The sequence below is a fragment of the Melospiza georgiana genome, chromosome 6 (assembly GCF_028018845.1).
Source record: "Melospiza georgiana isolate bMelGeo1 chromosome 6, bMelGeo1.pri, whole genome shotgun sequence".
Taxonomy (NCBI): Eukaryota; Metazoa; Chordata; class Aves; order Passeriformes; family Passerellidae; genus Melospiza; species Melospiza georgiana.
Genome location: NC_080435.1, coordinates 11,788,262 through 11,803,804, shown reverse-complemented (window position 1 = coordinate 11,803,804; position 15,543 = coordinate 11,788,262). Strand labels below are relative to the sequence as shown.

At 44.1% G+C, this 15,543-nt stretch overlaps 1 protein-coding gene across 4 annotated transcripts in view; it reads right to left on the bottom strand.

Moving 5' to 3' along the window:
- The window catches only part of PAMR1 (peptidase domain containing associated with muscle regeneration 1), a 55,394-nt gene extending 45,308 nt beyond the window's left edge, over positions 1 to 10,086 (bottom strand). For all 4 annotated transcript variants that reach the window (XM_058026566.1, XM_058026567.1, XM_058026568.1 and 1 more), the window contains exons 1-3: positions 10,014 to 10,086; positions 1,298 to 1,474; positions 420 to 548 (exon numbers count right to left, since the gene is read on the bottom strand). In XM_058026566.1, the coding sequence (XP_057882549.1) occupies positions 420 to 548; positions 1,298 to 1,474; positions 10,014 to 10,086 (379 nt within the window). The remainder of the gene's footprint in view (positions 1 to 419; positions 549 to 1,297; positions 1,475 to 10,013) is intronic.
- Positions 10,087 to 15,543: the final 5,457 nt, after the last annotated feature.

Sequence of the window (15,543 nt, the reverse complement as noted above, 5' to 3'; positions counted from 1 at the left end):
CAGGGCTTGAAGGAGGACAGAGGGTAAGCTCTTTTTGATATAGCTGCTGCCCTTGTAAATGTTTATGCTTATGCTCAGGGTCTATGATGACGTGAGTCCAAGAAATGCAGATTACAGAAGATTTCCGGAGTCACGGTAGTTAAAGTTTTAAAATAAACCAAACCCAAACAGATATTTAGTAGGGTTCTAACTCACCATGACATGAGGCCCAGTCCAGTTCCTGGGCCTCAGACAAGCACTGGGAGAGAAGTTTTTTTCCCAATTGTAGATCTGCTTACTGCCTGGTTGTGTTTGCCTTCTGCTCGTGCCCTTTGCAAGGGCTGCTGTGAGGGAAGAGCTGGAAAGGCACAGCATGGCCCTGGCTCTGTCCCACCACTCCCTGTCCCTGCCATCCCTCCCTGCCCGTGCAGGACACTTACTCATGCAGTCCCCTCCATACCAGCCAGCTCTGCACTCTGCACAGTAGATTCCCTTGATGTAGAAGTCATCGAGTGTCCCTCCCCAGGAGCCATTGCGACAGGACTTGCAGTTCTCAAAGATGGTGCAGCCTAAAATGAGAGCCACTGTGTTAGATGAAAGCCAAGGTGGATTGTCCTGTGGGAAGAGGAGCAGCCTCTCTGTCTTTTCCACAGAAAATGCCAATGATGTTCATGACTGCAGAGGTGCTGACAGCTCTCCCGCTGGGAACCATACCCAACCTCCACGCCCTAGGCAGCTCACACTCTGAGATTTGGAACCAAACTCCTGGTCTGACTTGCCCAAACCTCTAAATCTCATTGCTCCAACTGTAAACGCCTCTCTCAGGAGACTGAATGTGTGTGCTGATGCTACTTGGGCCCAGCCTAAATTATTCTGATGACTTCTAAACTGGTCCTAGCTCCTCCTGCTCTCTCCTCCTATCCCCTTTCACTTTTCTTTTTCCTCCTTGCTTGTGGCACTTCCAAGTTATCTCTCCTCTTTTGCTTTGGGGATGCAAATCAACCAAGAGTACTACCAAAACACTCCTGGTGTGAAGCCAGCTGTCGTGTCACCCTTTGGCAGCTTCCAAGCCTGCCCAAGACATCCTGACAACACTGCTAGTAGAAACAACTCTGCTGTTGGGGTTTTTGGCCAGTGATGCTGCCTGCTTTGGTCGAACCTTGCCAAGTGTCTTGCTGCTGTCAGCTTGCAGATGAAGGAAATGGAGGACAATCCCATGCCTCAGTGAGATGTGCTTGTTCACCACTGCCCTGCCCAGCATCTGCCATGATGCCTTGGCCAAAGATTTGGTGTGAGCACAGCATGGCCACAAACATACCTGGGTGGATTAAGCAGGAGTCACACTCATTCTCCTCGTTCCTGCAGCAGGGAATGGTGTAGCCCACTCTTTCTTTCTGTCCTGGGCAGATGCACTCGATCTGGTCGTATTCGCAGCATTCCCGACACATGATATTCCACTCGGCTCCTGGGCAGTTTTCATTGATCACTGTGTACTCTGCAGGGAACAGAGAGGAGGACACACAATCCATTATCTGATGAGGACTGGCAGGATCCTTTGTCCAGTGGTTTGTCAGATCATGGATGCCATGAGGCTGGCCAAGGTCTTCAGCCCAGAAACACCCAAACTGCGTGGCAACATGCACCTGAAATGTCAGCATGGTTTGCATGTCTAAGGAACACACGGGAGTTTCACAGTGCCAGCCAGAGGAAGCAAACGGACCAGAGGGAAGAATATGTTCGCTTTCTCTGCAAGGCCTGCCCACTTCTGTGGTGAGAAAAATAGCTTTAAAAAAACAGAGGATGATATCACATGAGAAAGTTTCTTCAGATTGCAGGACTGAGTTAAAGCATCATCTATAGTATAGATTATTTAAACTATGAATGCATGTTTTGGTTGTATTTCTGCTTGTGAATTTGCTATTCTTGAAAACTAGGGGGCCCACCAGGAAAGGCCATTTTTAAAGTTGCTTTTTAGCTGGTTTTACTCCCTATTTTCACCCAGAAGCACATGTTGTTACATTTGACTTCACTGCCAAAGGAAACAAGATTTTTTGTTATTTTTAAAGGTTCATTTTGCCTGGCATTTCTAATATGGTAACATCTTCCTATTATTTAGCATAACCTCATATGATATCTAAGCTATGCTGGAAGTACCCTTTTAAGAAACAACCTCAGACTGTGACTCAGGACTGCCACAATAAGTGCAGATCCTGTCTTTCTCCACCAGTGTGCTGTCTAAATTCTACAAAGAGAGATCCAAGGAGTGCACAGAGCTGTCAGCATGCCTTCTAAGCAGCTGACAGCCCTGATGACTGCTTTCATGGAGTTTGATAGTAAAAAGAGAGAGAAGACTAGAAAGATGAGACATGAAGGAAACTTAATGAGACTAGCTCTTTTTTCCCCCTTCTATCCTCCTCTTCTTTCTTTTTTTTTTTTCCTTTTTTCTTTTTTAATTGTGGTTAGGTAACAACCTTTTTCCTTGTGTATTAAACTCTGAGTAACAGGGTTGCCTTGTCATGAAACAAGCCATATATCTCTAAGGTGAAACACTCCCATCCATGCCTGTACCTGTCTGCCTTCTCACACAAATGTTTTTTTGTTTCATTGTCACTGACAACCTAATTACTGTGCCTGCTGGAGCTCCCTACCACTGAGCCTTGCTGCTCTGTCTCACTTGACTCTCCATGACCTCATGAAGCCTGGTTTCTGGAAGCTTATCTTCTCCCCTAATGATTTTTACTGACTCCATAAAAAAGGACCACCAAACTGTTTCTTCTTTTCTTTTTTTTCCCCCACTTTGGCTGGGAAATGAAATGCAGCCCTTTGTGCTCCTCAGAGCTGAGCCTATCCCTTGTGCCTGGAGTACGGACCAGGGAGAGTCCACTGCTGCTCTAAGTTTAGGAAAGCGGCTGCATCCCCCCTCTCTGCCCCTATAATCATTCCAAAAACAAAAAGCTGTTCCTTCTGTCCAATAAGATTCTGTATTTTTTGTTCCAGTAGTGGAATCTTGCATTGAAATAATCTTATTGTTCAGCAGTTATAGACCCTTTTGCCTGTAGATCTTTACAAAGTTCTCTTTCCAGATGGGAAAATGAAGCACAAGGGAGGTGAAGTGACTTTGCTCAAGGTCCCAGGGAAAAACAATGGTAGAGTGGGGAATTAAACTCATGCCTTCTAATTTCCAGAATGGCAGTCAGTCATCCTGGCCAGGCTGGGGCTTCTTAACCTATGGCTATTATTCCCTTTTAATTAAGCCTTTTATCTATGAATTGTATCTGATTCAGATTCCAGAGAAAATTAATTACACACATTTAATTATCTCCATGGAACTGACACTCCGTTTGATACATCTCACCATACAAGGCAGACAATAGCTGTGTCTCTGGTGTATGGGGTGGGGGTCTCACTCCTTCCTGAAGCAGCACTCTTTAAAGTCTGACTAATAAATAACTACCCACCACTCAGAGCTTTTGTAAAGCATCCTTCAAATTCTCATTCTTTTCCTAACTCAAGATAGAAGTCTAATTTATCTCAAGCTTGCTAAAGCCTATTAATAAAGTGGATATATTATTCAAGAGAATTTTTTGTCTGTAAAATGATCCAAGTATTCACAGGCAAACTTACATTGGGGTGACAAAGGAAAGTCTCCATCCTTGCAGGAGCTCACATCCTGGCAAGGTAAGGCTGTGAGCGACACAACTTCCAAGTTAGCACTGAGAGATGGGCTGGACCATGTGACATCCAGAGGTCCCTTTCAACCTAAATTACTCTGTTCTTCCCTAAAATATTACATATGTATTTGCATGTAGGTAGAGAGTGTGAATGTGTGCATATGAATATTTATTTTCATATGTTGATCTTGTGTGCACAACAGAGACAAAAAGCAGAGACCACACTTATTCTTGGTGGATCAAATGTGTGTATTTGTAGAATAAGTTGACCTTGAGGTAATATTTAGTGTTAAGAAGGGAGCAGCTGATCTTGGCCCTTAAAAAATTGTAGATATATACTTTCTGCCACCTAGAAATGCTTTTTGCTCACTTCTTTTGTCTAAGCTTAGACAATGAAAATGTCTAAAAAACTATCTTTTGACTTACTGACAATTCCCTTTCAGGTTCTCAGCTTCTGCAGTTTGGGCAATTTATGTAGCCTTGACAAGGAAAATTTGGATTTGAGATTTTTAAGTGGCCCTTCTAGGATTTTCTTCACAGAAATCATGGAATCTATTATTTTGAGGTTCTGTAGAAACTATTCTTTAAATAAAATATGATCGAAGAGTTTATGCATCCCTTTAATAACAAAAGGATCCCTTTTGTTTTATCTCTGGGCTACTGAAAAAAAGGCAGATAAAACCTTTGCCTCAGAAGTTTAAGAGGGATATGCAGAGAGTCACTTATGTGTGTAAGCAATGTCTGTTTGTGTGGCCGAGCTCAGCCTGTGCTCCGGGGAGGCAGAGGCATAACCCTGCTCCCCTTGTGTGTTTGGGGATGGGCAGCCACTGGCAGCTCCCCCACACACACTTGGCCATTATTACCGCAAAACAGAAGAGAACGAGGCAGAGAAAAGTGGGGGAAGATTTATTGACTGAGTAAAATGCTGAAAGCAAGGCCTCGGCCAGCTGTGGCAGAGATAATTGTGGGGTGTTTTGTGAGCTTTACTTTGATAATCTTCCAAAGCAGGCAGTCTGGCTTGCAGGCAGTGACTGGGTCTTTGATTTTGGGACAAGCCGGAAGAAGCTGCTTGACAACCCATGCAAAATATTTAACTGCAAAGAACAAACAAGACTCTGGACAGGCAAATAAACAGTGGATTAATTTATGAGATTTTAATGATGGAAGAAAAGCCCATTAAATCCAGGCATAAACAGCTCACATGGAAGCAGCTCAAGACCATGGAAACCATGCAAGAAATGCCTGTGTTGGGAAAGCACGCAAGCATCCAGGGTGTGTGCTGGAGGGAAGACCTGCTTGGCTCAGGAGCCTGGCACAGCTCAGCACAACACTTCACCTGATGCTTTGGGTCCAGCCTGAGCAGGACTCTGCGGTAGGAGATCAACATTTTCAGGCTCAGATGGCAGTGCAGTCATGCTTGTTACCTACATCTGCACCTAGCAAGACCTCCTCATCCCTACAGCATGTCAGATCCTGGAGGATCTGTCGGTGATGGATTTTGTGAAACACCAGTTGGAGGCGGTGCTCCAGACAATGTTCTCCTTGTTGGCAGTGTCAGTCGAACAACAATTCACCTCAGTGATGCTGCTGCCTCCCCTCATGCCCAGGGCTGAGATCAGACTTAAAGCTTTGGTGATTCAAGAAGAGATTCACAAGCACATTGTTGCCTCGGGGGTGGGTCAGGCTGCTCATCATGGTGAAATGTCAGCTTCAGCTGACTGATCTTTTGCCATTGTGAATTTGTATATCATAGATACCTCGCTGGATGGAAAGGGATTTCTGCTCCAAAGATCTGAGAGCTGGGAAAACTGTGTAGCTAAGAAGTAAAGTGAATTGAAGCAAGTCCAATTATACCAATTATTTCTTGAGTCTTCCACTTCTTTAAAAGAATGAGGATTTTTTAGAGTACAGTCACTTTAAGCTGATATAAGCCCTTGCTGCTGCTAAGATGGGACATTTTTCTCCCCCCTCTCCCTGATTTCCCATTCCCACCCCTGTATTTGTGCTGACAGTAGCTGCTATGTGGAGGGATCTGACGACTGATTGAGAAAAAAAACAGTTTGCCATATCTGTCCTTGGAGGGAACTTCCTATGAGAAAAAAAACAGTTTGCCATATCTGTCCTTGGAGGGAACTTCCTATGCTGCAAGTCCATTCTGTTATCCTGCGAAAATTGTCCTTCCATGCCTCAGTTTATCCATCAGTAAATTGGCAAACATTACTTAAGCTCAAAGAAATGTTATTTCAGATTGCTTTGAAAAGTGCCATTTGCAGTAACAATGCAGTGTAAGACCAGATACAAACAGATAGATACATCTCTCGAATTTGAGTCCATAGAGGATGACTTTTTGAAGTGATTATTTAACCAGTTTGTGTTCCACAGATGAGAACATGCCCCTTTTGTTTGATTTCATCATTATTTTTCAACATGCTGCTCAACAACAACTACTGTCTTGAAGAAAGGAACAAGCAGTTGAATTTGAAGGAGCAATTTCTTAAGGCTGTTAGTAGGGAATGTTTGGCCCTGTAATAATTCTGAAAGGATTCTTTAACTTCTCATTAAAGAGAAGACAGCTTCAACAGAGATGAAACCTAGTAGCAGCTTACATTTAGGTCCATTTCATTTTTCTGCTCCTTTCTTACTTGGCTCTGCTGCCACTGCACAGGTATGCAAGCTGGGCCTCACCCCACAGCCTCAGGTGTGTGGACATTGACAACAGCAAATGCTCTGAGTGCAGCCCTGGCTGAAACTGTGGCTCCATTGTGATGAATAGTAAAATTCTCCATTTGATTTCAGTGAGGCCAAGAAGAAGACACCTTGGAAGGGAAGAGGGATATTCCCTTTAAGAGACTTTTACTGGGGCTCTTGGAAAATTATGTACCCCAAACCCTTAAAAATAAAGGAAAGTGCAGGTCTTTATTGTTGACCTTTTTGCCTGCGATAAACTACTGTGCAAATTGTGTCTGTCTCTTTGATGTGTTAAGAGGATGAAAGGGATAATGCTGTCTCTAAAACCACTTGCTTCTCTTTAGAAATTATGTACCTATTATTCTTTCAGCAGCTGGGCTAATTAAAAGAGGAGCTGAAATACATCCCTGTTTTAGCTTTACTCAGTGTGCTTACTTTATGGTCACAGATCTTTGCTGAATAATTAAACTACTGCTTCTACAGAGTCAGTCAGCAACCTTTTCTGCCTGTAGTGTGTGCTTTCACACAGTGGCAAGTGGGGAGAGGCAAAAAGAAAGGATCTCTAAAAATCAAAGCCAGTGGAAGAACACAGGAAGAAATCTACAATACTAAGTGGAATCGGCCCACTTAATAAATGCACACTAATTTGACTGCCTTTTTAAAAGAAACTTCTCCTTTAGTTTCTTCTCAGTATTTATGACCTGGCGTTTGTGATCTTATTATTGGAACTGTGGCCTTTTGGCTTATTTGAGAAAAGCTGTGGCAGGAAGAAATATGCAGGTTAAGACTCTTCAGAAGTTGCCACATCACCCTTCAGGCTTCAATTCTCTCTGGGACAGAGGATCTTATTCTGGGAAGAAAAATTCTACTAGTATGATCAGGAAGAGAATTTGTCTTCTCTGCAGCAAGACAAGGAACAGGAACAGGTAATGAATGTAGAATTTTTGAGTAAGTGACAGCATTGATGATGTTAGGCTTCTGCAATAGGAGAGAATGTTTGGAAATCTGTGGAGAAGAAGCAGCTGCAGTATTGAAATTAATTCATGACCACATCACATGAGAATGTGCTCGTGTCCTAAATGTAGAGGAGTGGAGCTGGACCTGTCTTGAGGACTTACCTCTTGTAATGGTGTGAGACCTGCAACATGTTGACAACTTTAACTTGCAGTTAATGCTGCCCAGACAGAAACACTCCACACAGACTGCAGCAACCCTCCACAAATTTTAATCCTTACAGCTCCCATGGAGTGTGTAGTCCAGCCCTGACCAAGGACTGAAGATGCTCTGTCTGCCAGGCCTCTGTCCCTGCTGCTGGCTTGCCTCTCTCCCTGTGGCCTTCCTTCCAGTTTGCCCCTCACCATGTCCCTGTTCTTGCAGGATGGAGAGGGGCATCACATGCTCAAGGGAGGTCCTGCTGCTGGCAACTGCATCGTCCTGTGGAGGTCAGGGTCCTTCAAGGGCTGGTGGAGAGAAAATTCCTGGGCATTGGCAGGCTTGCAGGGACTCCTGGGAGCTACTTGAAGAGACCTCAGGGTCAAAAGTGAGCAACCCCAGCATTTTTTCCAAAATAAAAAGCAAGTCTCTTCCCCTTTGTCCATGCTAGGAACCTAAACATGTGAACTGAAGTAACCCATTTGCTAAGATTGAATGCATCTGGACGTGTCTGAGTGCATCTGGCCTTCACTTCTCTAGACAGAGGCTGAAGGGGGAGGGGAAGAGAGGTTGGGAAGGGTTTAGATAGGCAGAAACACACAAAAACACACATATATTTTTAAGGAAACATGAGTCACTTGCACTCCAAGTTTATTCCAAAAAGTAAATTCCCAGACCGCCCTGACTCCTGCCCCCAGCTCTCGAGGCAGGCCCTGTGCAACTGGGTGTGATAAATATGGATAAAAATTGGATACATCTGTGGGGAGGAGACAAAACACTATTTTCCAACCTGCCCTGACATGTTAAGGCCACTGCACTTCTGAGTTGCTCCCCTGTCTCCGACAGCCCCTCCTGCTGTGGCTGGAGGAGGCCCCCTCATGGTGCCAGCTGTGTGCCAAGCAAGTGCCAGCAGCTGCTCCACCAGCAGCAGCAGGGCAGGGAGGCATGGCAAGGAAGGGCAGGGGGCAAGGGGGACAGCTGACATCCATGTGTCTGTCCCACAGGCTCTTCCACACTGCTCCTGGTGTGTGAGGAGTGGATGTTGGGGGAACTAGCACCCTCCCTCCAAAGCTCACAGCCCTTGTGTGTCACTGGCCATTGCTGTCCTTCCTCCTGCCTCCCCTTGTCACTGCTGCCAAAGGGATCAGTGCTAGATGACTCTGCAGGTCAGAGAGAGACGTGCTGCCCCTGCAGCAGGAGGGGTTTATGCCCACCCAGCTGCCTGAGAGCCACAGCCTGTGCCCAGGGATACTCTGCCACTGGCAGGGCTAGTTCTGTGCCACTCCAGCACATGGCACATGCCATGGAGCCACCTTGCCTGCCCAGTGTGCGAGGTGGCACGTGTCTGAGGGACAAGCCACTGCAGGGACAAGCCAGTGCGTGTGGCACAGAGGTGGGGAGAAGCTCTCTGTGCTTGTGAGCCAGGGGGAGCTTTGGCAGGAGGCCAGCCTCCCAGGATGGCTGCAGGTGCTGCAGGCCAGCCTGGTGGGCAGATCACTCTGGTCATCACCCGTTCCCTGTGTCCTGAGGGTTTGGCAGGGAAGGGCACGGCAGAGGCAGACTCTGCTGCAGCCCCTGCTGAGGGGGCCTCTGAAGCACCATCCTTGACACCAGTTCTTCACAGCCATTGAGATCTGAGTGCCTGCAGATCTGACAGCTCCCCTGGTAAGAGGAGTCAGCAGTGCTGAAATATGCAGCAGCTTCAAGAGTGGGTGACTTGAGGGCACCTCACCTCCCAGTCCTTAGGGCTGCAGCTCCCAAGAAAGCAGCCCACGATGCTGACAGCTGGCTGCTGCAAGCAGGTCTGGACACCTCCAGGTGTAAACAGCCCAGGTTCGTGGCCATAACTACAGCAAATTTGCACTCAACAGTAAATGCTTTCTGCTCAACCTTATCAAGATAATACTTGCTGGTTCAGCAGAAACTGGGATGGGGCTTGAGAACAAAAAAGATCGTTCTGCTTTAACAAGGCTTCCCCTTCGAGAGAATAATATTGGAAGAGCTAAATCCCAGATTGGAAACAATGTGTGGGTTTTGTTTTCTTTTTTTCCTTCACTTTTTTCTCCCTTGCCTTCATTCTTGGTGTTGAGGCTGGAGAGGAAAATCTCTGTCTTGCCAAACTAAACAAATTACGCTTTACAATTCAGAGAGTTAAATGCCTCTTTTTATCATCATTTCCGTAGCACTGAGTGTTGAGAAAATAAAAGGAGTAATAAGCAAAGTGATTGCATACCTTTTTCTTAATGGCCATTGGCAAACAGATTCAGCCAGTTGTTTCTCTTTAAGGCTATTAAGTTTGCCTGAAAATCATTCCTGGGTAAACCTACACACACACACACACACACACACACTCCATGCTGACAAGAAAAAAGTACATAAAGCAGAGCCCTTTCTTTCTATTATTGCTGTCCCTGCGGATCTCTCTGCTTCCCATGACAGTGCATGAGATCAAACCCCTCTGAGCACACTGAAGGAAGGGGGCTCACTCGACCATGCCGGAACACACACACTCTCTTACAGTACCTCTTGGCAAGCAGGAGATGAGCAGGAGCTGCAGAAGGGTGAGTCCTACAAGTGTCCAGGGTGCTGGCTCCATGCTGCCCAGGCCAGTGCAGCGGTGTGACTGCTCGGGGAGGGAAAGCAGGCAAACAGCTTTTACTGGGACCTCACCAGCTCCAGGCTGCGAGGGATCTCGGATTTCAGACCTCAGCACGCTCCCATCCTCACCAGAGGGGAACTACCTTCAAGAGACTTCTCAGGCGTCCAGAAGCACACGTCACCCCAAACCTCTCCAACTGCTGCCTTAACCCTTTCTGGACTCTGGCAACAGATCCTCTCTGTGATGGCTTTATTGGCTCAGTGCTCAAAACACAGATAGCAGCTTTCCCTAAGAAAAGAAAGCTCTTTTAAAGCGGGGAGAAAGAGAAATGCAGATATCTCTCTATATGAGCCATCCCGAGTGAGCTGAAGTTGCAGGCATCTCCAGAAGGAGGCACTTTGTCCCCTTGGGCTTGTGGGGCTGATGCATCCCGGGGGTGCCAAGGCAGGGTGTGGGGTGGGTGCAGAGAGGGATTCCTGTCCCACACTCCCACAACTGAGCAGCCTGGCTAAGTGACATGTTTCACTTTACGACGTACTTAAAATAGTCGTGCGTTTTTATGGTGGGGCAGATGAATGAATGAGGCTCAGTAAAGTTCACTCCACAGTGGATGAAAACCACAACACACAAAAGGAATCACTTGGCACACGTGTGCTTCTGCTAGTCAAAACCTTCTTACTGTCCATTTCTGCCAGGAAATGCAATTTTGGCAAAATTGAAATGTTTTGTCGGAACATGCTGATATTGAGGAAATGTCTAATCCAAACAAAGGAGACCATTTAGTTTGGATTTTATCTTTGTGTCATATTTTGTTTTGCCTTTTCTATTAGCACATGCTACCGACTTTTTTTCTGGTCTTCAACCCATATTTTATAGCAGCATACTTAATTTTCTCTAAATTTTTCCTTGAACAATTTTTTAATACTTTCCATAGGACATTTTTTACCTCTAAATCAGACTTTCTCAATTTGATTTCTATAGCAAGATTTCAAAATTAACATATATTATGAGGGGGGGGAAATTGAAAAATTGGCATTTGCTTTGGAGTAGGAAATCAAGTAACCCAAAAAGCTTTAACAAATACCAACAGTTTGTAAAACTCAGGCATGTTGAGCAGCCTCAAAAATTTGAGAGCCATTGCCAATGGAAGCCTTGAGTAGTTCAGTGCAGTGCAAAATCGCCTACACCTTCAGGTGGTCTTTCATGGGGTAATTCCTTTAACCAGACATCTCTCTAGTTCAGGCTTGTCTGTCTGCCAACCTCTTCACTTGACAGTGTGAACAGTCTTTTCAGGGTTTGTGCACCTTCCATGTAAAACAGTACCAAAGTATTTTTTTCCCAAATCTTTTACACTGATACAAACCTGCCATTGAGAATACTAACAGAAGAAGACCTGAGATGGGTGTCAAGAATTTAGCCATTATGGCACATAATCCTTGCTGAGCTAGTCTGGCTCCTGCCCTGGATGCTTTTCAGCTCAGGAGGTCACAAAAGCTCTCCAAGTCCCACTGGGCCTTATTATGGCTCAGTTACTACATTCTCCTGGAGCCCTTGGTGGACATTTCTTGCCCCAGGGCCCTGAAACTCTGCCTTGGTGGTCCCTTGCTCCTTTCTGATCATTCATATATATGCTCTAAACTCCCAATTCCAGCTTTGGGCTCCTCTAACAAGCCATTTCTGGTCAGTGCCAGGAGGAAAAAATCGGAGGATAAAATTGAAGCCCCCAAGAGAAGATGAAAACAGTGCAAACAGGAAGCTCTGACATCTTCACAAAGAAACACTAACCTATTTTAAAGCCTTTGGAATCATCCATTTATTTCCTAGCCATTCTTTCCAGTAAGCAATTAAATTCTTTAGGCCAGTAAGACCTTTTCGGACTGCAAGTTGACTTACAGATGTCTGAGGCTTAGATATCTCTGAGGGGCACTGCTCATGGGGATGCAAACCAAAATCTGGGTTTGGTGTGTAAAGCAAATGCAAATCACAGAGCACTGAAAGAGGCTGGACACAGGGAAGCAGAGTTTTAATGCCAGACACAGAGGATTTAATATATGGTTTCATAAAGGCCAGGGCCACTAGGGAAAATATGCCCACAAGGGCCACAACTATTCCTTTCAGTCAATTCCTGTGGTGAGACCTTCAACATGCTAGAAAAGGAATAGATGAAGCTGTGTCTTTGCAGGAATCCACTCTGCAGGGACATCTTCTGTTTTAGGGTAGAAAAGTGGTCCTTCTGTACTAAGGAGGTGTGAACTAAAGGGTTAACTGGTAGATTTATGACATCTTTTTTTCCTTTTTTTTGTCTCTGAGGGAAAGTAATTATGCCACCAGAAGATATAGCCACACTCAGCATTACTCTACAGTGCTTAGCTTAGCTTGGCACCTTGCAAAATCAGTTTAGTTGGTGGTTCCACTGCCTCCTTAGAGAATGGCTCAGCAGCCAAAGAAGAGAATTCAGTCTTAAGTCCACAAGTTTGCACATGGCCAACTTACACGGGCTGTCTGTTGGGATGCAGCTTTAGTCCCTGGAATGACTATGGGCAACCTGCACAGTGCTCCTGAATGCCCTTCTTGCATTCCTATTAACAGGCAGAGACCAAATCAGGCACAGTGCACCAGCCAAATATTTCAGGTTGTATGTAATCCCCCATGAAAGAAAGCTGAAAGCTCTTAACCATGTGTCTGTGCTGCTGAGGAATCTCACTGTAGCACTTGGCTCCGATGCTATATCTGCCTTACTGTTGGATGTAAAGGTTTGGAAAGTACATTCCACTGAAACTGAATTGTAAAAGAGAGTGCTGCAAAAACTGATAGAGTTATTGTGTATTAATAATAATTTCCAAGTACCTAGCAATCCATTTCAACTTAGAGTAAAACAAGACCTTCAATAATTAATAATTGACCACTGAGTGAATAATTAATGTGCAATGAATATCACCAGCTCATGTTTCTAATAATTTGCCATGAAATCTTAAAAACAGTGTGTGGTCCAACCTGCAAAAGCAGAAAGAATGTCATTATTTTATACTGGGGAAAAGTGACATGCAGGGATATGAGCTGAGGCACATATCCTGAAAAACAGTGGCAGGTTCCAACAGAGTGGAGCACAGACTTCATTCCATTTGGCACTTGTAGCTCTGGACTGTCCTGCTTGAGAGGACTCAGTGAAGAAAAATTAAAGATGGATATATAGTTCTGAATAAATTCCGTTTGGACTTGAAATAAAAAATTTTGCTTTTCAGTCTTAAAAATTTTAGTGAACTTTTTATTTCCCCCCAACCTACGGGAATCTCTTGTTTCTATTACTGGAACATTGCCAGAAAAATTTCTGCTTTTGTGACTTCTGCTCAAATGATTCTGTCCCAAATGTTCTTGATCATTGTCCAAAGCTCCAGAGGTTCTGCTAGGAGGAAATCTGTGATTTCAATGTTACACACTTCTGCTGCTACAGAATAGATGCCTTCACAGGACCTCCTTCTTACAAGAACATTTGGAGCCCATTTCTTTTTTACAGGCAATATTCCCACTTAACTAGAGGAGTCTTCTGCCAAAGAAAGAGTTTGAATCATCTGGACTCAAAGATGCTCTCAAGAAGATTGTTGGAATTGAGTCTTGAACTTTACTGACTGCCCAATAATACCCATGCCACTCAAACAATATGTGGAGAAACCACTGGAAAAACATCATAAAATAAAATGGTTCCCTTCAGAGGGTGGAAAGGATTTGTGTCTCAGGGGGAAATGAAGTTCAGATGAAAATCAGATCTGGCACTTCAGGAGTAAGAGCAAGAGAGGTTAATGAAAGATTAGCACTAATATTTTGCTTCTCCCTTCAAAGCATTGTTGTCCAATAGGGAGGGTCCTTTCAGAGGAGAGATTATAAAGTGTTTGCCTTTAAAATAAAGCTTCTAAACTAAATTCCCGACCTTACTGGAATATCTGAGGAACATTTTATAAGCTCCTAGGATTATCAAAAGTATACTTTGCCCTTTGGGCTTCAAGTTCTGCTGAGCATGTGCAATGCAAATATCCAGTGTTCATGAATTTCATTGGAATTGTGGCAGCCTACCCACACAGGCACCTACAGATAAGGGCCCTTTGTTTGGCTTTTTCTGGCCTGAGCTCTGAAAAATATTCCCATCTCTCTGTGGGGTGTTAATCCTGTGACTGGAGCATTACAGTCCAGGAGAGCTAACTGGGTGTGAATAGAAGTGGCCAAAAGAGATAGGAGCTGCAGTGCCAGCACACAATACAGCCCCTGACCTAATGGCACGTAAAGATGTAAAGAAAATTAAAATGCTTTGTTAGAAAGCATTTGTATTTGATAATGTATTTGCTAGCAATATTTTGTCAGGAAAATTGAAACAGCTCAAAGTTACAATTCCAAATATATTTCTGGACAGGTCAGCAGAAAAATATGGCCAGAAAACTATGACTGCTTAATGGCACCAACCAAGTAATATGCCTTTTTTCAGTTACTATTACATGTCTTTGTCTGGATGGTTTTTTCAGTGATCCTTCTGTGTTTCACTTTTGTATGCAGTCTATGATAATCTTCACCATAGCAACGTGTAAGAAAAGAAACAGGTGGAAGGTTTGGCTTGAAATTAAAACTAGCCAGTAGGCAATGCTACTTAACAATCAGTCAGACACTGATATTACTGTCTAAGAGGATAATAAAAAAGGGCTGCAATTATTTATTTCCCTGTGTGGAAATTACCAGCTTGTAGATTCAGCCATTCTTGTGATACACATTTTTGGTTTGAAGGTTAAAAAATAAGGCTTTCTAGGTTAATGAATAAAACTTTTAACCTGTATAGCAAATTCAAACTAATCACCAAAACATGAGACACAGAAGATTAGGAATTGTTTTGATTTTATTTAAGTTGGACTTATGTTTTATAGTCTTGGGTACATGTGAATCGGGATGGAAGCCAAGAAAAGAGTAAGGTTTTGGGCTAACCATGTTCCACCAAGAAGGCCAACTGCAGCATAAAGTCCAGTCAGATGAATGTATGCATAAAACAAAGGTCAGAAAAATGTATGTGGGAAATAATTGGTGGAAGGTCAGCTTTCCATAGGTGCTCAGTATCTGATTTTTCAAACTGTAAATGTAGAAGAGCAGCAGTTCTGGAAGTACACTTCACAAGCTGTGACTGTACTGTGGCTAGGTAATGGAGATAACGATGTAGGACTCGAGCAGTGCTGTCTAACAAACTAAGAGCTTAGCCTCAAGTACTGCTTTTTTGTCATCTCCTTTTCTCCCTTCATTGATCCTCATAAAACTGAAATTGAGGCTCACTTTCTCTGTCCCTGTAGGTCAAGTTTACCAGAATGTCCTTAGGAAGGTTCTGTGAAAACATCTATCTGGGAATAACGGTGAAATTCCAATAACAAGGAGTAACAAAACCATTCACCATTTATGCAATTGCTTTACATGTCATACAAGTAAATA